At 37.0% G+C, this 23,559-nt stretch overlaps 1 protein-coding gene across 1 annotated transcript; it reads right to left on the minus strand.

Annotated features, from left to right (window-relative positions):
- Positions 1-980: 980 nt before the first annotated feature.
- LOC119074980 lies at positions 981-13,849 on the minus strand. The gene is made up of 14 exons (XM_037181382.1): positions 13,515-13,849; positions 13,173-13,320; positions 11,320-11,577; positions 10,961-11,260; positions 10,710-10,904; positions 10,470-10,648; positions 10,247-10,406; positions 4,621-4,937; positions 4,404-4,551; positions 2,551-2,808; positions 2,182-2,487; positions 1,919-2,113; positions 1,267-1,445; positions 981-1,203 (listed from the first exon to the last, which is right to left on the minus strand). The coding sequence occupies exons 1-14, from the start codon at positions 13,817-13,819 to the stop codon at positions 1,068-1,070; spliced, it is 3,084 nt and encodes a 1,027-aa protein (XP_037037277.1). The 5' UTR covers positions 13,820-13,849; the 3' UTR covers positions 981-1,067.
- Positions 13,850-23,559: the final 9,710 nt, after the last annotated feature.

A 23,559-nucleotide genomic window follows, 5' to 3' on the forward strand; every position in this document is an offset into this window, starting at 1 on the left:
TTTGCTAACTTGTGGCCAGTCCGTGGTTTCTTTTATAGTGGACCTGCTTAGGCAAAAAATCGTGCATCTTAGAAAATCGTTATAACGATGATTGTAGGTTGTTCCGTATCGATTCCTGATTCTAAATTGATGTGGGGCCAAGATGGCAGATCAATGGTTCCCTGGTGAGCGGCCGTCTTGCCCCTTTTTTCCAAGGCTGTATACTTTGGGGAGGTCACGCGCAGATGCAGATACGCGGGTTACACACCACAGTTGATGATAAAATGGCCGATTTCATACAAAAATTCACCTACTCTGATGATTCTCGTCGTCTTGATGATGTGGTGAATTTTTTGTATATGTAAAGTCATCAGAAGTGGTGTGTTCCCGCGTATCTAATAAAATGGCGGTCTGCGTGACCTCCCCAAAGTATACAGCCTTGCTTTTTTCTATGATTTTTCATTCGTAAGCGAGATACAACTTTAGGTCGATTGTCATGGAAGTACGTGTGTTTATTTACTCTAAATAAATAATAATTTCGATGTATTTTTACATGAAGAACATGTGGTGACTTCACTGTTACGGACATATCTCTGGAACGAGCTGCCCGATATCAATAAATAAAAAAACGAAAACGTAGCTCTTTAAATTCTCTATAAACAGTCTTTACAGTCTTTCTATCGGTTTCAGAGATGTTCCTTTGAGAAAAAAAGTATTTTTCGACTTTGACCAATTTTTTCCGCCATTTTGGATTCAAAAGCCACCATTTTCTTAACAAACTCAAAAATGTCGGTTGACAGTGAAATTTCATCATGAAGTCGCTTCAGCTGTTTTTCAACTGATCCACACAAACAATCAAATGGTAGTATGGGTGTTATGGGCTAGGCTGTGGCTTCTGAACATCTGAACTAAATGATTGCATAGCACCTGCACCTGCATTCATTTTTTCCCCTGTCATAAATAATCAAGGATATGAATTATCGATGCAAATTGCTGTGAAGTACGCTACGGCTAAACCAATTTATTTTCTTCGAATTCGAATTTTAAGTGTTACATTCATGGAGAAGTAACTCGTCCACAGTTTATGTTCAGTTTGTGCTTGGAGTTACAACTACTTCTGGTATGACCGCAGCATGATAATGAAAACGAGCGGCTAAGGCAACCAGACCCAGAAAACCCACGGTCATCAGTATGCAACCAGTACCGATTCCCAAGATTTTTGAACTGAAACAAAGGCAAAACAGGTATTATGTCCGTCAGTTCCCTCAAAAGACATTTTCTGATTACATTCGACTGAAAATAATGAGCGCCAAATCGGACGTTTCCATCGAAAACGATTCATCGTACCACAGCAGTGGTATCCACACATCACCAGCAATGGAACTGAAAATCGGATATTTTGGAACGGGTCTCACAAGCCAGCTGATTTGATACCGTTCATGGGATGCGATCGGTGATCCAGTAAGCTGAAATTTGACTACAATTAGGCGTAAGGATGTTATGGATAAGGTTCATTTTGGATCATTTAACGCTTCTTTTCTCTCAGCGATATTATCTGTACGTACACGGTGGTACATCTCATGCGCGCAAACATAAAAAGTAGCAAAGACGCAAAAAAAAATGTGAAGACTAAGCAGCACGACCTACGGCTGTAAAAGCTGTTATGGATCCGTATTCAACATCTAAAACATTCCATTTCCTTCTAAATCGTACCGTGGTGCCAACACATTTCTACACGGTCAATATCATCAGAAACGATATTTTCCTGATATTTTACGATATTGGCCGTGTAGAAAAGTCGCCTTCAACTTCCCGCTCAATATCGAATTCTAATTCCAAATTAAAATGTTCGGAGCACCTTATTGCTAACAGCGAATGTTTAAACGGCACAAATCACGTTCATAAGATTGTCGAACAAGAAAACTGTAATCCAACCTACCAAATCAAAATAAACTCCGGCCTGATGCAAATGTACTTTCGGGTCCATTCCATCCACTGTGGTAAGTATGCTCGCATCAGCTAAATAGAAATGAGGTAAACTGCCCAACACAAATATATCAAGACATGGAAACATATCCATTGTTCCGGGAACGGTACAGTTATAGTATTTATTGCATTCGCATTGATGGTCGAACTAAATTATTTAGTGAGCAACGATACAACTTCCTTCGTCAAAAAAAGAAATTAATCAAATATTCATACCCATTGATCCTTGAGGTCTAAACTCTTCCATGCCGTCTTTGCACCGCGTACCGTTTTCATGTATGCATAGCGAAGCGGATACGATTTGCACGCATCATGTGAATACGCCCAGATAACATCACTTCTTTTCTGGAACGGTGGAAAGAACAACTTATCCGTCCCATTGATTACGTTGCATTTTTGCTGCTCGTCCTGTTTGTAGACTTTCATTGTGGTCCTATCATTGACTGTTCTTATTCGGCCAATATCGTGGATATTTTTGACGCCGCGTGATACAGTGTACCGAGCTTGAATTGAATCGTTGAGCTAGAAAACCAGTTTCTAACAATCATCTGCTGTTTCATCTTATACCCATACCGTCTTACAAACCTTATCAAACCACCGATACCTCAGCAAAGTTTTCTTTTCATTTAAGATTTTCAGTGTCTTTGTCCGTCGCATTTCTGCACATACTACCTTGGCCGCGTATGCAGTATGATTGCAGTCGATCTCAATTCCTTTGTCTATGAAATCTATTGCTTTCATCGTGACAAATATTGACGATGGTTTTTTGAAAATTATGTCCAAAGCATCAATCACAACGTCTAACACATGTGGACGCTCTAATTGTACCTTAATGACGGCGGCCTACAAAATAATTATTTTTACAGTTAACGACAATCAAATTTATACACAAATTTGCTTCAGCTGTTACGGGTGTAATAGTCACACACATACGCGGTGGGAAAGGTAACAAGAATAGACCGGCTAAAGCCTGGTGAGGTCTTTTTTCTTTTTCTGGAGGCAAGGCGGAAGAATAGCTTTCATCAGTCGACATCTAGCTGTTGAAGAGTAAATATCTCTACCAACGTTTTACCAATTTGGTATTCAACTACCAGTTTAGTAGTCAACTACCAAAAATTAAACTTTAAATAGGCGAGCATGTAGAATAATTTCGTCAGTCGGTGTGTAGTTCTCAAATAGTAAACATCTCTTCCCCAAAAATCTGTGAGCTATCGGTGATCAGATAACAAATAATTATTATTTGCCTGGTGTTGATATGCTCATGGTGGCTTTGCAATTTTGAATGTCAATCCAGCTCGCAGCTACCAACTACCAAAGCTACCAACTACCAAATTTTCGATTTATAAATAGCCGAGCATGTAGAATAATTTCGTCAGTCGGTGTGTAGTTCTCAAATAGTAAACATCTCTTCCCCAAAAATTACGTTTGGTAGTCAATTATAGCCTTGGTAGTCCAACTACCAACTACCAAATTTTCGAATTGCAATGTTAACTGTGAGCTATTGGTGATCAGATAACAAATAATTATTATTTGCCTGGTGTCGATATGCTGATGGTGGCTTTGCAATTTTGAATGTCAATCCATCTCGCAACTACCAACTACCAAAGCTACCAACTACCAAATTTTCGATTTATAAATAGCCGAGCATGTAGAATAATTTCGTCAGTCGGTGCGTAGTTCTCGAATAGTAAACATCTCTTCCCCAAAAATTACGTTTGGTAGTCAATTATAGCCTTGGTAGTCCAACTACCAACTACCAAATTTTCGAATTGCAATGTTAACTGTGAGCTATTGGTGATCAGATAACAAATAATTATTATTTGCCTGGTGTCGATATGCTGATGGTGGCTTTGCAATTTTGAATGTCAATCCATCTCGCAACTACCAACTATTAAAAATACCAACTACCGACTGAGAGCTACCAAAACTACCAAATTTGTGGAACAGACAGACGGACAGACAGACAGCCAGACAGACAGACAGACAGACAAACCGGCCATAATAGGGTATTTTTTCTAGAAGAAAAAAGACCTAAAAATGAGTAATCAGCTGATAGAACAGTTTCGAGGCAAAGTACGACACAAATTTGGATGATTTATGGCCGACTAAATAAGATATCTTGATACGAATAAGAGACAATTTACACGATTTTCAAGTTCAGAGGAGAATGGGCACAGTTTTCGTTGCGAATCGTTTGTCTACGTAAACAAACAATTTCTAAACTGGTATATTAAGTCCTTGTGTGCCTTGTTTGATTGCTTCCCTCACCTTCAGCTCGAGCTGTAAACGCCACATTTGCCAAAATAAAAAGTTCCCAACAAGGACGTTGTGTCTACAACAACTCATTAAGCCCTTGGAAATGAGTTTTAACGCTCATATGTCAATGAATGTAATGACTCATTTCCCAGAGCTTGAGTGAGTAAAATTATTTTTCTTACCACTATAACTGAGTCGACAAGAGTGACTACTTCATCACCAGTCAACGGAGCACTCAATTGCTTATCAAAGTTATAGATGTTCCATAAATCGAAGCTTAAAGTATCGTCAGTGACATTGTCGACCGTGTCTCGTTTCTGTTTGAATTGGCTTCAATTTAAAATTTGTTTTTTTTTAAATTTAATATTTGAATGATCAAAGTAAAGAAGATTGACTTACGAGAACACGTAAGGTCCGATTTCCTGCATTTTCGGTTTCTCAATTCCGTTCGAAATCTGCTCGGGATTCGTCACATTCCACAGATACAGTTTGTAGGTGAATGGTAGCTTATTTACGTGCTTTTTCCTGATGAAACGGCCAGGCTTCAATATGGTCATAAATTTGACAATCGTCTCAACAAGCTTGGGCACACCATAGAAGGACATAAATGCACCAACGACAATGAGTGCCACCAAAATTATGGAATATTTTTTGAAATTAACATTTTTTGGGAAAACTTTATCGAGAACTACTTGAATCGAAATCATCGTGAGTTTTTGTTATACCGGGCGCTGCTGACAATTGAATGAAAAAAGCTTCTCTTAGAAATTGAACGAAAAAAAAAACGAATTCGGAATATGCATAAAAATGCGCATCAATATTGAATGTGAGAAGATAGCATCTGTTACCATTTTTCTGCACTAATCCTCAATAGCGAAATATAGAGCGTTCGTAGCTGCCTTTATATAAGCTTTTTTTTTGCATTCATAATTGAAAACAATGCTTGAAAATTACAATAAAAGGGAAAAAAATCAATTTCATAAATAAATGTTATATTCAACAGTTATATAGGTCATGCAACAGTGTGATCGTTTTAAAATAGCCACACGCACTACATACTACAATTATTGAATCAATTTCTATAGTTTTTCTAGATAGTGTAGGGTTCAGGGCCTTTTTGAGGGATTCTTTTGAAAAACAGCCTACCGAAATCGGACGCATTTTCTAGTGGACTTTTTTATATGTGCCTAGAAAGGACTTCGACCCTAGAACCCAAAACCACTTTCAAAAAAATTCTTCGAAGCTTTTGTGACTGGTGAAAGGTGATCGAAAGCCGAAAACTTTCACTTTTCTTACCAAAATTTCTCCGGATACACGAGCCGTACAGGGTCGTGTGGGGTGTAATTAGAAAGGTAATCACATGTACTATTGAGCCGAATAGAGAATTATTGGGTTTAAAATTAATCCACACTGAAATATGTGCAGTTGAAGTTTTCAACAGAAAACTTGCACTTTTCTTACCAATATTTCTACAGTTACACGAGGCGTACATGGTGGTGTGGGGTATCATTTGAAAGGTAATTTTATGTGCTTTTGGGCCAAATAGGGTTTGGGGTTTCTTATGGGGTTTGGATGCATCTACGATGAAATATGAGAAGTTGAAATGTTTAAGTGTCCATATTTCATTGCATATACATCCAAACCCCATAAGACCCTATTTGGCCTAAAAGCACATAAAATTACCTTTCAAATGATACCCCGCACCACCATGTACGCCTCGTGTAACTGGAGAAATTTTGGTAAGAAAAGTGCAAGTTTTCAGTTGAAAACTTCAAATGCACATATTTCAGTGTGGATTAATTTTAAACCCAATAAGTCTCTATTCGGCTCAATAGTACATGTGATTACCTTTCTAATGACACCCCACACGACCCTGTACGGCTCGTGTATCCGGAGAAATTTTGGTAAGAAAAGTGAAAGTTTTCGGCTTTCGATCACCTTTCACCAGTCACAAAAGCTTCGAAGAATTTTTTTGAAAGTGGTTTTGGCTTCTAGGGTCGAAGTCCTTTCTAGGTACCTATAAAAAATTCCACTAGAAAACACGCCCGATTTCGGTAGGCTGTTTTTCAAAAGAATCCCTCTTTGTGAAATTGGCAAAATTTATGAAATTTGGATTTCGTTTAATTTCGTGAAGTTACGCAAAATTTCTCAAATTACGTTAAATTTCACAAATAATTGGCCCTGCTAGGGGCGAATTAGGACTTCGTTAAATAAAAAAAAAATCGTTAAATTTCACAAAGAGCCTCCACCAGTGGCTTATTAGGATTTCGATAAATTTAACGAAATTTCGTTTCTCACAAAATTTTGTTAAATTTCTCAAAATTTCATTAAATTTACCCTCCCCCCATCTTTTCCGCAGTTAATCCTCCTGTTTATTTAATTAAGTCTGTCAGTTATAGTCTATAGTTTTAGGTCAAGTCGGTAACGAGTAATTTCGCGCCGCGCGAGATTACACATATTAGGCATCTATTTTTTCATCAGCAAATTTATTCTTTTTTTCTGCAAATTTATTTTTTTTAGCAGCTAATTTAATCTTTTTTATCAGCAAATTTAGTGTTTTATATCAGCAAAATTAGTCTTATTTTCAGCAAACTTATTAGTACTCGAACAGCATCTTTATTGCTTTCTGAGCAGCAATATTACTGACTTTAAGCAGCAAAAATAATTCTTTTGCAGCAAATCCCTGGCAGCAAATTTTTTACTTTGTAGTCAGCAAATTTATTGTTTTGTAATATGCACTTTTAATGCCTTCGAACAGCAAAATTAATACCTCGAAGTTATTGCTTTTTGTCAGCAAATTTATTAGTGTTTCAATTGCAAATTTATTTTTTTATAAGTAGGAAAATTACTATCTTCAATCAGCATATGTCCCGCAGTAGGACATATAAAATTATATCACTAACACCACTAACACGAAAACGTCAACTCAACAAGCGACGAAAAGTAGAACTTTCCGTTGCCTTTATTGCGAAAAACGTTGTACACAACTCGGTGATAGATCTTTTAGGCACACGATGTGTATTGTCACGCTCGACCTGCGGTATCGAGTGACAATCTACACACCTAGTGCCTAAAAAAGCATTTATCCCTCGATTTGAATGGGGCTTCGTAATTTCTAGGATGCACACCTTTCATAATAATTTCACTTTAACTAAGTTTACGGATCGCTCGGCGTGTTAAAACGCTCTTTATGGGCAATGAATTACACAGACTAATTATTAGACGATGCGAGAGAAAAAAAATTAACTCCTAAGTTCCCGACACCGTTCCGGCGCCCGGCTCGCATTGCGGCCCTCCGCTTCCCTCCGGGGCAATGGGCCGGATCGCTCGGCGTGTTGAAACGCTTTTTAAGTGCAATGAAAATTGGTATCCATTTCGTAAAAAGAAATGAATTGTCCGTGTAGTGTCAATAACTATTTACGTTGACGTAAGACGTGAAATAGTAATTTCTGCAGCTAGTTGCGAAAAGTGGTAGTTTGTGTCACTAGATGTAATGTTATCAAACGTGCGAAGCGAGCGAAGCATGTGACAAAAACTACCACTTTCACAACGTGTTGCATACAACGTTTTCTGCAACCAGCTGCGAAAAATGAACTTTTGAAAATTGTTACACTGCGATTATATATCTCAATAGCCGAATGGTTAGAGGTGTTGCTCGATAAGCATTGGGTTTTGGTGTCCATTTCACCACTAGTGACGAAAAGAATATATGAAAATCCATTTCACCAAAAATAGATAAAAAATAGCTAAAATAAACAATTAATTTTGCTGATGACGAATAAATAAATTTGTTGACAAAAGTATTAACTTTGCTGATAGAAATAAATAAATTTGCTGCTAAAAAATAGCTAAAAAAATATGTTATTTTGCAGATTGCAAAAAAATAAATGTGCTGACAAAATAAGATTAAATTTGCTGCTTCAAAAAAATAAATTTGCAGACGAAGAATTAAATTTGGTCACAATAGCAATAAATTTGCTGAACTAAAAGAATAAATTTGCTGATAAAAAAAATAATTTTGCTGACAAAAAAAGATTTCCCACACATATTATAGTGGAATTTCGCGCCCACACATTTTTCAATGGCTAACTTGATTTAGAGAATTTTTACGAGTACCTGGCGATAAATTGGCGGTAGATTCAGTTGAGTATCAGGCACATAAATTTTGGAGATGCGAATTTTATTCTAACACCCTAGAGCTTTGTATCAGGGATACCGGTATCCTTAGAAAGTGTGGATTTTCCTTTTACAAAACGTTAGGATACCGGTATCCCAACTGAGATACACGTATTTTGCATCAAGGATACCGGTATCCTTACTCAGAAAAAGTGGATTTTCCCTTTACAAAATGTTAGGATGCCTGCATCGCAACTGAGACGTTGCGAGATTCCTACCAGCAAAAAATTCCTTATGGGCGCGAAATTACACTAATAAAGTAGGAATTTCGCGTGGCGCGAAATTACTACTAGCCGTCAAGTCCAGCAGTTGCATTATTGTCTTGTATACAAATTCTAATGGGTGAAAGTGTGAGCGAAAATATTTTTGAAATGTTAGACTATTGTTCGGAATTGTCTTCTTTCTAGGGTTTGTCGTAATAGTACATTACATATCAATGGGATGAAAATGGTGAAGTTGACCGATCCGAGACGAAGCGGACATTTATAAAGTGGGTGATAATGTCGGAAATGTTACAAAGTGGGTTTAGCTGCGGCACATCTTCTAGGAGGAGCTATTTGACCCAAAATAAACATTATAAACAAAAGTCACTTTGTGGCAGGATGTAACTATTCAGAATAATTACATAAACAGCAATGACAGTGCTATGCCCACATAAAAAATCCATTTTCATATCTAATCTAGACTGTCACTGCTGTTCCTTGCCGTTTCTGTCTCATTTCATATGCTGTTTCAAATGGGAAATGAGGGAAATATTAATGACGGTTAAGTTAGCCCAAAAGTTCTCTCAAAATGTTGGCGATATCGCTAACCTCGAACGATTTTGCGCTATGAGATAAGTTAGCGCTACTTCGTAGCGCTAAATCAATTTTGTGAAATCTTCCATACGGTCGTATCGGATTTTGAGAAATCTATAAAATTTTGGGAAATTTACGGTCGTTTGATATTTTGAGAAAACTTTAAAATTTTGGGAAATCTTCGATCGTTTGGGAATTTGTTCCGAAATTTTTTAGGTTACGATTTTGCATCGGACTATATGCAACATTAGATCTCACCCACAGGGCGAGTCTATAAGACTAAATATATCCAGAGGAATTCAGAGACTTAAAAGAGCAAAAAGCAAATGGACCGCGTGAAGTGAATGGAGTGAAGCGAAAAAGCTGTTCCGACCTCGAGAGCTAGAGACGGTCCAAGGTCAGGGTGGACTGCCATCATCAGTTGCTGTTCTCAGATTCATCACTATCACATCGCTATACCCCAAAGATATCCTGAGCTACTTATGTAGTTGAATCTTTCGAGACAAATACAGTCTGTAGCATTCTGGCATAATGACAATGCATGGGTGGCACAAGAGGCCTTCGTACATATTTGTTTAAGCAATTAAATAGATGTCCTGTTTAATGTTAATTTAATCATAATCAGTTAGTCTCTTAACTCTTACACAAGACAGCATAGAGGGATTTTGGACACTGACGCAGGGATCGACACTGTCGACACAAACTGAAATGTTGATCTTATGATACGGCCCCGTAGATTTCCCAAAATTTTAAAATTTTCTCAAAATCCGATACGACCGTACAGGAGATTTCTCAGAAAGTTTTCTCAAAATCCGATACGGCCGTATGGAAGATTTCTCAAAATTGATTTAGCGCTACGAAGTAGCGCTAACTTATCTCATATCGCAAAATCGTTCGAGGTTAGCGATATCGCCAACATTTTGAGAAAACTTTTGGGCTAACTTAACCGTCATAAATAATAGAAGTTCTAATTTAGAACCTTTAGAACCATTAGATGCGAAAGTGGGATTTTTACGTGTGCAAAACAGTATGGTTTCACACAAATCAATTTAGTTGGTTTCACTTTGGTTAGAAGACTCCGTTTGCTCTGTTGGCTTAACCGATACGTGATCCCGAACGTGGCGATGTAGAAAAAATGCCACTGTCACGGTACAAATGCCAATACCAACCGTCATTATAATGTAGCCGATTCCTAATAAGATGTTCTGTAATCTGAGGAGCACAAACAATTTCATCGAAAAACTCATCATTTATCAAGCAACTCGTAAAACTTACACTTTGGCGATAACGATGAGGGATAAGTCCGATTTCTCAATTTCAAAACTTTCCTCGTACCACAGCAGTGGAAGCCAGACATCACCAGCGACAGTACTGAAGATAGGGTATTCGGGAATCCGCTTCAGAAGCATATTAACTTGAACACGTGTCCGTGCGATAAGTGGAACACCTAGTTGCTGAGAATGTTTATGAATGGTAGACTGTGTGGCTACGAAGTCACTACCAAAATTTACGTACTAAGTCTAAGTAACATCCCGTTTCATGCAAATTCTCATCGGGATTCATTCCATCAACGGTGTCTCTAATGCTAGCTTCAGCTAAGTAGTAATGGGGCGAACTGGCGGAAACAAAGAGTTTCAAACATTGGTACAAATCCAATGTTCCCCTCACGGCACAACTAGTAAATTCATTACACTCGCATGTAGGGCTCATCTAAAATGAATTGTCCTAAAGATAATGCAAACAGTTGTCTTATAATGTCACATTACCAACGGATCGGAAAAGTGCAAATATTTGTAAGTCACTTTAATCCTTCGTATCCGAGTTTTATATTTGAAACGAAGTGGAAATGATTTACACGCAGCATCCGAGAATATCCACAGAATTTCGTCTCTATACTGAAATGGTGGAAGGGACATTGTGTCCGTTCCATTAATTACATTACATTTTTCGTCGTGTTTGTACACGCTTAATGGTTTATCATTGATAGCAATTACACGACCAACATTTCGAACATTTTCGCTGCCCCGCATGACCGTATAACGTACTTGGATTGAGTCGTTTTTTAGCTACAATTTAATTAGAACTTTAATTACGAAGCCTTGTACCTTCGGACAGAAATGCTAACACTGTCAAACCATCGAAATCTCAAAAGAGTTTTTTCGTCATTCATAGTCGTTAGTAGATTGCTCCTACGCATTTCTGCACAGACTGCTTTTGCAGACAACTCGGTGTGATTGCAATCGATTTCGATGCCATTGTCGATCCATTCTAACGCTTTCATTGTGACAAATATTGAAGATGGTTTCTTGAATATAATGTCCATTGCCTCGACTACAAGGTTGAGCAAGTGTGGCCGTTCCGCATGCACCTTAACAATTCCAGACTATTGCGGTAGATGAAACGAAATTTTCAATTCACAATTAACTCACTTAAGGTAAAAAGATTCAAATGTACTGTGGTGGTTGCATGTAATATCAAAAGCAACTTATTTTACTATAATATTGAGGTAACGTGGACTTTTGCTCCGTGGGGAAAACTCTTTACTTCATTCCAATAGTAAAATAGCATACATTTCATATCACGATGAGTTAAAGTGTCCAAGAGTTTCAGCTCGACATCGGGATACGAAGTATCAAATTACTTTCCTTTATAGTAATCGCCCAAAAACCACTCACAGTGGAAGCGTGACGCAAGTCCTTTTATCCACTTACAAAAGAACTGATATAGGTGGAAAGTGACTCAAACTTCGACACGCAAAAAACAATGCGACACAGAACAGATGACAGTGTAAACAAATGACTAAAATAATTGGTTATTAAAAATAAGTTATTTCACACTGTGGCAGATCATGCTGTTTTATGAATGTATTTCTTCCAGGACATATATTCTGTGTTCTTCTTCTTTAATTTATCTCTACAGTGATTTCCTCAACATCTGCCACTTGTAACACTTCCACTGTAAGTGGCTCTTGCGCGATACCAGTTCTTAGTTCTTTTGTAAGTAGGCATGGGCGATAATGAAAATGATTATCGATAATTATCAATTATCGATAATCGATAATTATCGACTTTTTTTATCGAAAATTATCAAAAAAATATCGATAATCGATAATTATTGATATTTTGATAATTATCAAGATATCGATTATTCGATATATTGATATTTCGGTCCGAAAATCCGATATTTATCGATATATTCCGATATATCGATATATTATCATGAATTTTCAGATAAATATCAAAATATCGATATTTTGATAATTATCGAATTTCGATATTTTGATAATTATCGATAATTATTAAATTATCGATAACGATATGATTAATCTATTATCGATAATTTGTTTCGATTGATATTATCGATAATTTTGAACGCCTCCCATCCCTATTTGTAAGTATCCTTCATCTTTTCGGTTGAATTCGGCAAAACACTTAAAACGCTCAAATTATCGATAAAATAATTTATGGGTCAGCAAGGGGGAAAGGGGAAAATCAAAAAGTCCCTTTGTCCTAAGGAATTTTCTTTTCAAACTTTTAGTGTCTAGGGTCTTGCGTCACGGCGTCTTACTAATGTGACGTCATGATCTACTAATATCACATGTAAGTTCGAAACAAAATGATGAAATCGATTACTTCATTGGTGTAAAGTATCTCTTGATGAAAAAATCTATTTTTTCAATTTTTTTTTAATCATAGCCGTCGTTTGTGGATTTTGTGGAAATGTTTTATTTTGTATGATCCTGAAAAAATTTGACTTTTACTGTTCGTTTACTGACTTGTCTAGATAGAAAAAATTTAACGGTCAATCTACGACTTCTTTTGTTTTGTGTTTGATACCAGATCTTGCAAGATTGCAAGCAAATTAATGCTAACAAACATAAATTTTTCTTTTGCGTGCAATACATAAGAGTTAAAACAGATGAGGACGAGGAGTCAAGTTGTGTTTAAATGTGCTGGCTGAAGTAATTCCAAAACTTACCGTTATAACCGCATTCAATAAAGTAATTTCCTCGTCGCCTGTTAGCGGTGCACTTAATTCGGGACTGAATGTGTAGGCACTCCAGAAATTATAGCTAACAGTATCGTCAGATGCGTTGTCTTTCGAATTAACTTTTTGTTTGTATTCGCTGCAGACAGAAATGGAAATTTATTTACACTCAAAAGGAATTGATTGTGAGGTATTCAGGGAATGTTTCAGTTTAACAGTGGACTGTTTTCACGTACAATGGTGCAACAGGTCCTACGGACTCGACTAGCATAGCCTATTGTCTTCGCTTGTACATCTTGTCCGGCATCTTGCTACTGTTCAATTATAACTTACTGAAATACGTACGGCCCAACTTCTTGTAACTTCGGTTTCTCGATTCCGGTCTCAATTTCCTTTGGATTCGTAACATTCCACAGGTACAATTTGTATTTGAAGCCTATTTTCGTTTCCAGCTTATTTCGAACGAAACGTCCCGGTTTTGCGACAAATAGAAATTTCACAATTATTCGCACCAGTTGCGGCTTAATATAGAATATTATTAGGGCACCGACGAAAATTAGAAGTGCCGAAAGTAGGACCCGCAGCTTTACATCTCCGAACCACTTCTTTGCTAAAATTTCTATAAATCTACTTTTCATTGTTAACCGGTCGTGTTGGCGCAGTGCACTGATATGGCAGTGACTAGATTGTAAGGAAAAGTTGCATCGTTCCTTTACTTTTGACGTGAGAAATGAAATTCGAAATAGTTAAAACGAGTAAATAATAAACGATGAGAGTACTACAGCTGATCGGTATATATAGGCTTTCCAATTTTAAAGCCTCATATTTTATGTAGAAATATATCATTAATCATTCGCTTTTCCGATAATGTAACAATAATTGTTCTCGCCATTTATGTCGATGAAATGTTATAAAAAACGCAACGCAAACGAAAGAAAATCCTTTATGGCAACATCTAAAATTTCCTATAGTTCTTACTTTGGATTTCGTATTCTTGACTTGAACATCTGCACAGTAGAAGTCGATAATATTGTGGTCTTGCAGTATGCAGTATAGTTAACCTTTATGCCTTTCCTGCCGCTGTGAAAATTGTTTATTCAGAAATTATTTATGCGAATTGCCATTAATATTCCAATGAAATATTAGACAGTTTGCGCAAATGACTTATAATTTATAAGTCAACTTATAAGCGAGCTTATAAGTTGGAAATTATAAGTCACATCTTCATACATGAAGTTCAGCAGGAAGGTTACTTGTAATTTTCAACTTATAAATTATACGTCATTTGCGCAAACTCTCTATTGTGTACGTAAGAGGTTCCAATGAATTTTACTCGTGTCATATGAAACCAGAAACCTCTCGCCGAAAGCTATGAGAGAAAACATCGGTTTTTAGTATTGTCGATGTTCGTTGCTCAAACAGTCTTCTTCTTCTTTTTCAGCCTGTTTCTATCCACTGCTGGATGTAGGCCTCTCCAACTTCTTTCCATTTTGTACGATCCATTGCCATTTGCTGCCAGTTTGTACCTGCAATATTCTTAATTCCGTTTGTCCATCTCTCTGGTGGTCTACCTATAGCTCGTCTTTTATATGGTCGCCAGTTCATGATCTTTTTGGTCCAACGTTCGTCTGTCCTTCTTGCAATATGTCCCGCCCAGCTCCATTTCAGAGATGCTATTCTTTCCATGACATCAACGACCCTGGTTTGTTGTCGAATCCATTGATTCGTCATTCTGTCTCTGAGTGTTATTCCAAGCATACTCCGTTCCATGGCTCTTTGTGTCACTCTCAATTTATCTTCGGATGCTTTCGTTAAAGTTAACGTTTCCGCTCCATAAATGAGCACTGGAAGGACACAAGTGTCGAAAACTTTGCGTTTCAGACTATTATTCATTTTGCTTTTGAAAATTAGTCTGAGTTTTCCGAACGCTGCCCATGCAAGACCAATCCTACGTCTTATTTCTGCAGTTTGGTTGTCCAGACCTAACTTCAGTTTATGTCCTAGATATACATAGCTGTCGACTCGTTCAATGACAGTGTCACCAATTTTGATCTCTCTATCGTCCCCGATGTTGGTCATGACTTTTGTTTTCGATAAGTTCATCTTGAGGCCAACTTTGCTTGCCTCTTCACTTAACTGTTGTAGCATAAGCTGAGCCTGACCTAGATTCGCTGCTATCGGTCCAATGTCATCAGCGAAGCGGAGATTGCTCAGGTACTCTCCATTTATCTTTATTCCCATTTTACTCCAGTTTAACTTCCTAAAAATACTCTGCAGAATCGCCGTGAATAGTTTCGGTGAAATGGTGTCACCCTGCCTTACACCTCGGCCAATTCTGAATTTCTCCGTGCTCTTATGAAGTTTTATACATGAAGTAGCATTTTTGTACACATATCGAATTGTGTTGGAGTACCTTGAGTCTACTCTACATTCGTCTAATGCGTCCAATATCGACCATGTTTCCACTGAATCGAAGGCTTCTTCGAAGTCTATGAATAGCAAGACTATGTCGATGTTGTATTCACGACACTTCTCAATAAGCGTTCTCATCACCTGCAAATGGTCGTTTGTGCTGAAACCAGATCTGAAAGCAACTTGTTCAACAGGTTGGTAGAAGTCGAACTTGTTAGTGTTCCTCTTCTTAGTGATTTTCATAAACAACTTGTAGAATGTTGACAATAGGCTTATGGACCGGTAATTTTCCAGCTTTGTTATGTCTCCTTTTTTATGCAGCAGTGTAATTACCGCATTTTCCCAGGCTTCTGGTACTTCTTCCCATTGGAGACATTGATTAAACAAAGCCGTGATTGCCTTTAATAAGGAGTCTCCACCTAGTTTAATGGCTTCTACTGGAACCACTTTAGCTTTAACCATAAAAAGCTTGGAACCAGTTTGCCATTCGCCCACAACAGATAGATAAATTTCTTCGAACAACGATTTTTTTCGGCTACGACATAACAATTTGTTAAATCATGGCCCTACGTTAGTGAAGGGCCGTGACGCAAGTCCGTTCACACTGAAAAATTTGACAAAAAATTTTTTCCGTAGGACTGAGGAACAATTTTTTGACTTTTCCCCCTCCGCTCTTACTACCCCCACTTCGTCACACACTTCCAACGTCGCTTAGGAAAAATGTTGTTTCTAATTTATGCTGAAAGGCTTTTTTAGCGAATTCGATTCTAGAACTCGCTTCCGGCTCGTGCTGGAAACTTCTCATTGTGTACTGTACACGGACAGACAGACTTACGCGGATCAATCGTCTGTGTTTTAGTTACGAGTTCCCGTACAAGAGACTTTGGACCGCTCATACCTGAAATACAGCGGCCTCGTGCCGGTGTCTATACCCTAGTAGCCTTGGAGTTGCATAATACAATTGATACATTCAATTCTACAATCTTATCATGAAAAATGTTAATTGGAAACTTCCTCTGCAACTCAAAATTCAGATCAATTGAATGGAAGCTAATCTAAAATGATACCACCTCTAACTCAACAACATTTCTATAATCTAATCACGAGAGCCGACGAAATGCGCCTATAAATTTCACAGACTCGCACGTTTTCTTCTAAGTTTCATTATTGATTCGATTCGAAAATGATCAAATTGGGTGTTCTGTTGTGCTGTGTCTGCATGGTCGTAGCATCGGAAGGTGTTGCGGAAAGTATCCATGTTGATACGAGATTTATTCCGGAAGTTGAGCTTGTGTTGTCGGAAATGAATCAATTGAACGCGTTGTGGACAGTGCAAACACTGCAGCAATTGTTATTCCTCCACGGCGAGGACTTAAGTGCAAGAAGCGATATTTTCTGGCATCTGAATTTGCAGTTGCAAGGCCGTTTTGCGGATGGAAACAATTGGAATATGTTCTCATCTTCGGAAATGTCCGCAATTTATCGAGATGTTAAATTGAACTGGTATATTAGTGGAACTTTTGCCGTTTTCAAAACCAAAAATTATTATTTAGAAATACATGTCCCAGCTACAACTGGCGGAAAACCGAATTAATAAAGAAAAAGTTGTTCGAATTTAAACAAAATTATTATGTGGTAGGAGGGGTAATGAGATCCTTGTTTGAACTAATTGGGTGTACTGTACAATTTAATTTTTGCATAACAAAGCTGAAAGCGCCAACTCTAGCGATATCATTCATTTTAGAAATTGTACTTCAAAGACTGCGTCACACTTTTCTCGAAGAGATTTTTGTTGGGATGAGTCAGTAGTAGCGCCACATTTTTTTTCTTTTAGAGGTTTTTGTTGAGATTTTAATACCAAAAGTGCCTTGAAATTCAAATGGGAAATTTCTTTATTCATTGTGTGTTTATAGTTAATGTTGATGAATTATGTGCGGCCTTGACTTCATCAACAGTTATGTCGGGCATATCCTGCGATCCCACGTTTCTTATTATTATTATAAGTCAACTTATAAGTTGGAAATTATAAGTCACATCTTCATACATGAATATTGGAGGGTACTTATAATTTTCAATTATATGTCATTTGCGCAAACTCTCTATTGTGTACGTAAGAGGTTCCAATGAATTTTACTCGCGTCATATTATGAAACCAGAAACCTCTCGCCGAAAGCTATTAGAGAAAACATCGGTTTTTAGTATTGTCGATGTTCGTTGCTCAAACAGTCCAAGGACTGAAAACAACCTTTTCAACACAAGCCACTTGCGTTTGGTTATAACGAGAAGAATTGTTTAATTAACTTTACATGCTTATGCACGGTAAAGTGCACTTTACATCACTCCTTGTGACAGGGAAAATGCACTTACCGTCCACAAACATGTAAAATGTGTTACGTCACTGCTTGTAAATGCTTGTTTAGCCACGTGTGAATACTCCACAACAAACAAATGTAACAAGTGCCCGTGTCCATGAAAGGTGCACGGGATGTCTTGGGTGATTTGGATAGCTCTTGGTACCCTGAAAAAGAAAAGTTCGGGTGCCAAGCTGAAATCCTGTCAGTTTTCGGGAAAAGGAGGGGAGAGTCTGGAGTGCACTTTTTCAGTTTTCGACCATTTTCAAACACTCTGAACAAAATATTTCGTGTTTTTATGGATGACATCGATAGAGAATTAAATTTCCTAAACCATAGAAGTTTCCAAGACATCTCGTGCACCTTTCATGGACACGGGCAATTCCATGGCTACTGGACTAAAAGGTTTTGCAAGCAAAATTATATCACTAGAAAAAGAGATGTTTGCCTACTGCGATAAAATACCTCACTGATATAAGGCTGAGCGCAAGCTCTCGTATACGTACACGTCTCTTATATACAGCCTTATTTATTTATTTATTTATTTATAGATCAAATAAACAGGATTTCTCCCAATAACATATTTAATCTTTCTTATAGCAGTAATGTACTATTACTGAACATGTTCTTTTATCGCATACGGTGTGTGTGTGTGTATTGACTCTATATACACGTACATGAGAGTAAACAAATTAACCCTAGAGTGCTAAAGGTTGTGCAAGCAAAGTTATGGCACTAGAAATAGAGATTGTTGGCTAAAAAGAGTCTTGTACTAATATTCGCGCAAGCGCTCGTATATGTACATAGCACTTATAAACATTCTTATAGCAGTAATGTATTATACTATTATCGAAATTTATTTAGCAGCTCGTCGATATTATGTTGTTCATGTTCATGTTACATTTCTTAAGACAAACAGGTGGTTTTCATTTATTCAATTGGACAAAATTTCCACACATTCTATCACGCAAACGAAGATGTGGCATTGTTTGAATTGAATCTCTATGTTGCAACATTTCAAACTACTCAAAAAAAATAATCTAAAAATAGCCAAACAATGTTCAAACACCTCTCACCTCTCAGACACAACAGAATTTTTGTGATTTATTTTCTGTTTGTGGTGTCAACTCTGATACTAGAAAGACGTCTTTCATTAACATAATGTAATCATACAAGTCGAATTTGGGCTATTTTTTATAGGAATCCTCCGTTAGTATAGGCGAATCATTAAAAAAAACCGTTCATAGAAATCTGTTCTCAATAACACGACTTATCGTGGTCAATTATCCTTATCGCGTTATTGTCATTAAATGTGCTACTTCTTTTGTAGGACCAATACTCTCTCTAGCAAACAAACTACTTTCATTAAGGTGGTGAAAGAATCATGAAGCCTTTGGAATTTACATGAAGATTACAGTCAAAATGTAGAATAGTGTTTGTATAATAAAAAGAAATCCCAACAAAAATCTCTTCGAGAAAAGTGTGACGCAGTCTTTGAAGTACAATTTCTAAAATGAATGATATCGCTAGAGTTGACGCTTTCAGCTTCGTTACGCAAAAATTAAATTTTACACCCAATTTTAGTTCAAACAAGCTGGCTTAGGTTTTCTCATCATCTGCCAAATAATTTTTACAAAAAAAAATTTGACTGGAAACAACCAAAATTTTACCAAAAAAATCTGCGTCGCATGTGGCAGATAAATTCTCTTGCTGGTCTGTTCCTGAACATCTGCCACTTTGCGACGCAGATTTTTTTGGTAAAATTTTGGTTGTTTCCAGTCAAATTTTTTTTTTGGTAAAAATTATTTGGCAGATGATGAGAAAAACTAAGCCAGCTTGTTTGAACTAAAATAGGGTGTAAATTTAATTTTTGCGTAACGAAGCTGAAAGCGTCAACTCTAGCGATATCATTTATTTTAGAAATTGTACTTCAAAGACTGCGTCACACTTTTCTCGAAGAGATTTTTGTTGGGATATCAGTCGTTTTAGAAGTTTTAAAACACAGCTTTTTATAACAGTTTATAACAGAAATTCGGAAATTTGGCGAAAATCGAAAATTTGACGAAAATCGAAAATTTGACGAAAATCGAAAATTTGGCGAAAATCGAAAATTTGACGAAAATCGAAAATTTGACGAAAATCGAAAATTTGACGAAAATCGAAAATTTGACGAAAATCGAAAATTTGACGAAAATCGAAAATTTGACGAAATTTGAAAATTTGACTAAAATCGAAAATTTGACAAAATTTGAAAATTTGACGAAAATCGAAAATTTGACGAAATTCGAAAATTTGACGAAAATCGAAAATTTGACGAAAATCGAAAATTTGACGAAAATCGAAAATTTGACGAAAATCGAAAATTTGACGAAAATCGAAAATTTGACGAAAATCGAAAATTAAACGAAAATCGAAAATTTGACGAAAATCGAAAATTAAACGAAATTCGAAAATTTGACGAAGAAAGTAATTCTCTATCTGCCACCATTCAAGAAATATCTCCAAAACCCCAATTGACCCACCCATTTCCAACTTTCGACATTTTTCACATATGCCCCTCTGTTCTACTCGTAAAACTCTGAGACTTTGCCTAAGAAAGTAATTCTCTATCTCTCATAATCGCAAACATATTAGTCCTTTCATCCTACGCTCGAGTAGCTCAAAATTTGGTCACTCTAATCACTCTAGCTCAAACGAATCTGCCCCGATTTTTTTAATTATTTTTTTGTTCGAATCGTGTTACGAATACCTTTCATTTGATGGGTCGCACGCCTCTGTAGGTTTCAATACAGCTAAGCTACAGCCGAAAACGCGTTCCCGACCCTCGAAAACCACACTCAGAAACCACTTCGAGGCCAATAAAACAAAATTTTGGTTTTTCCTGGGGTAATGGCGTATCACATATTCATTTTTATGCCCACCCTGAGACTCCTGCAAAATTTCATGGAGATTGGCTGACTGGTTTCCGAGATCGACCGTCGATAGATAGATAGATAGATAGAAACATACAGAGTAAGTTGAAAGGTTTTGATTGTTTGGAAAACGTTAATTTGGTGCATTTTCTATCAAAATGACCAACTTCAAAACGATGTATCTCCGGCAATTTTAAACCTACATAGTCGAGTGATAGCTCGTTTTGCTCGTATTTGAAGCGCGAATAAGATAGAATAGGATTTGTGGTGATACAGGCCAAAGGAAAGAAACTTAAATTCTCGCCTATATATAGTTGCCGCGTCTCAAAAAAATTTCTTCGTTCTTTTTTTGGAAGTTAGACTGCGTCAAGTCCTCCGCTATCGCTCCGGACATGATGTGGTGTGAACTTGACATAAATAGTTGATAGTTTGTTTGCTAGAGGGAGTATTGACAGGACGTTTAAAATGCCATCCACGTTAAGAAATTTTTAATAAGAATGAATGAAACATTGAATTAATCTTAACTGAGGTAAATGCTTTTTTAGCCAACCCAATTCCTGAACTAACGTAAAACAAAGTACCTTTTTTCATGCACAGTATCAATTACTATCTCTAGCAAACAAACCACTTTTACTGGCGAATTTTCGAATAGGTAACCGAACCCTTCGGTGGTTCAATTCATACTCTTCAGGGAGAAAACTTCGAGTGAGAATCGGAACCGAAGTATCGGAAGAATTTGAGGCACACTCTGCGATTGGACAAGGAACAATTTTGGGACCAATACTCTTCCTCACGTTTTTTAATGACTCTGATGATACTGAAGAAGCGACTAGATCATTTAACTTTGCGGATGACAAAAAGAGATCGATGATTGTCAAAGTGGAAGGAGATACAATAATTTTGCAAGAAGAGATCGATAAATTCGTACAATGGAGTGACGAAAATGGCCTGGAATTAAACACTCAGAAATGTAAAGTAATGACATTTTCCCACAAGAGAAATCCAATTATGGCGAACTACAACATAAAAGGGACAACGATACAGAGAGTCGATCAGATATCGGACCTAGGCGTTACAATGGATCCGAAGATGAGCTTTACATTACACAGAGAATTGGTGAAGAAAAAGGCGAACAATAACCTAGGATTTATCAAGCGAGAATGCTATAAAGCACTGAATTTGGACAACGCTAAACTGTTATACGGATCGTTGGTCAGATCACACTTGGAATATGCAAACGTTATTTGGTCGCCTTATGCATCGACACACAAGAAACAAATAGAGAGCACTCAGAAGCAAGCCGTCATATTTCTACACAAAGACAATATCAACAGACGAGAGAATGACTATGTGCTTGCACCATATCGAGAACGTTGCAACGAATTAGGAATGGCATCACTAAATCGACGTAGAGTTAATTCGGCGGTACTATGGATGCACCAGCTTATTTCGGGACGCATCGACTCACCGTACTTGAGAAGCCAATTGAACCTGAATACAGGAGAACGAGCGTTAAGAAACCCGGAATTTATAAGAATGAAATATTCGAGGAATGAATACGGAACGAATTCGCCATTTAACAATGCTTGCCGGGCCTTCAATCGTGCTGTGACCATCGTAGATCCAACATTACCGTTCAACAGCTTCAAATGCGAAATCATGAAGCTACCGGATGAGGTATTCGGTGACTTGATTGAAGTTTGAAACGAAATTGTGACTTAAGACTGTGATCGGTGAAAGAGATTGACTGAGAATACAATACTGTGATATTATTGAGTAGAAAGAGACGACCTTTGAATTGAATTGAATTAATTGATTGATATTGACCAGTGAATACTTAAAGTTGTTGTCTTGAGATAGAGTGATTATTGACGAAGCTTAGAAGCTGAATGTGATTTATGTATTTTAAATGCTTTGAATTGAGCTGAATATTGTTTGTAATGAAATGGTTGAATTAATTAGAGGAATGATTGTATATTGAGATGAGTTGAGTCGGCTAACTTAAGTAGACTTTAAAACCAAGAAATAAATAAATAAATAAATAAATAAATTAAGATGGTGAAAGTGTCAAGTAGCCTTTCGAATTTACATGTAAATTACAGCTTGGTCAGTCCAAATGTAGAATAGTATTTGTAGAATAAAAAGAAATAGTGTGTGACGTGACACAGAGAACTGAGAGTTTGTTTGCTAGAGAGAGCATTGACAGTATGCCATACTTAAATGTTCAACACACTGAAATCGTAACGTTAGTTTAAAAATTTAATTAAACTAATTTGCATTGAGCACCTCACAATTCAACCCAGTAGTTCACCGTTGTATATATAATCCTCGAACTGCAATAATGCACGCAAAATGTGTGGTGAACGGAATGGAATAATCATTATTCAAATGTTGAGTACACTTACCGGTTCACTTTGTAAATATAGGAAGAAGAATATGAAAAAAACATTATGCAACTTACACATACGTAACGTATAACAACGCAGCTGTGCAACAAGGAACTCAATGAAATTTGCAACCCCTCCGTATAGAACCCTCATTCTCGTGACTATCATAATATGCATGTATGTGCAAACAGTAGTCATGGTATGGGCGCTGTACGAGAAAACTTACATTTTTAATCATATTCCTTTCACCAAATATTTATTCATGCCATGATAGACATGGTTTAACAGTATTTGTATCCAAATATGCCCTATAAAG

Source organism: Bradysia coprophila, unplaced genomic scaffold (assembly GCF_014529535.1).
Source record: "Bradysia coprophila strain Holo2 unplaced genomic scaffold, BU_Bcop_v1 contig_151, whole genome shotgun sequence".
NCBI lineage: Eukaryota > Metazoa > Arthropoda > Insecta > Diptera > Sciaridae > Bradysia > Bradysia coprophila.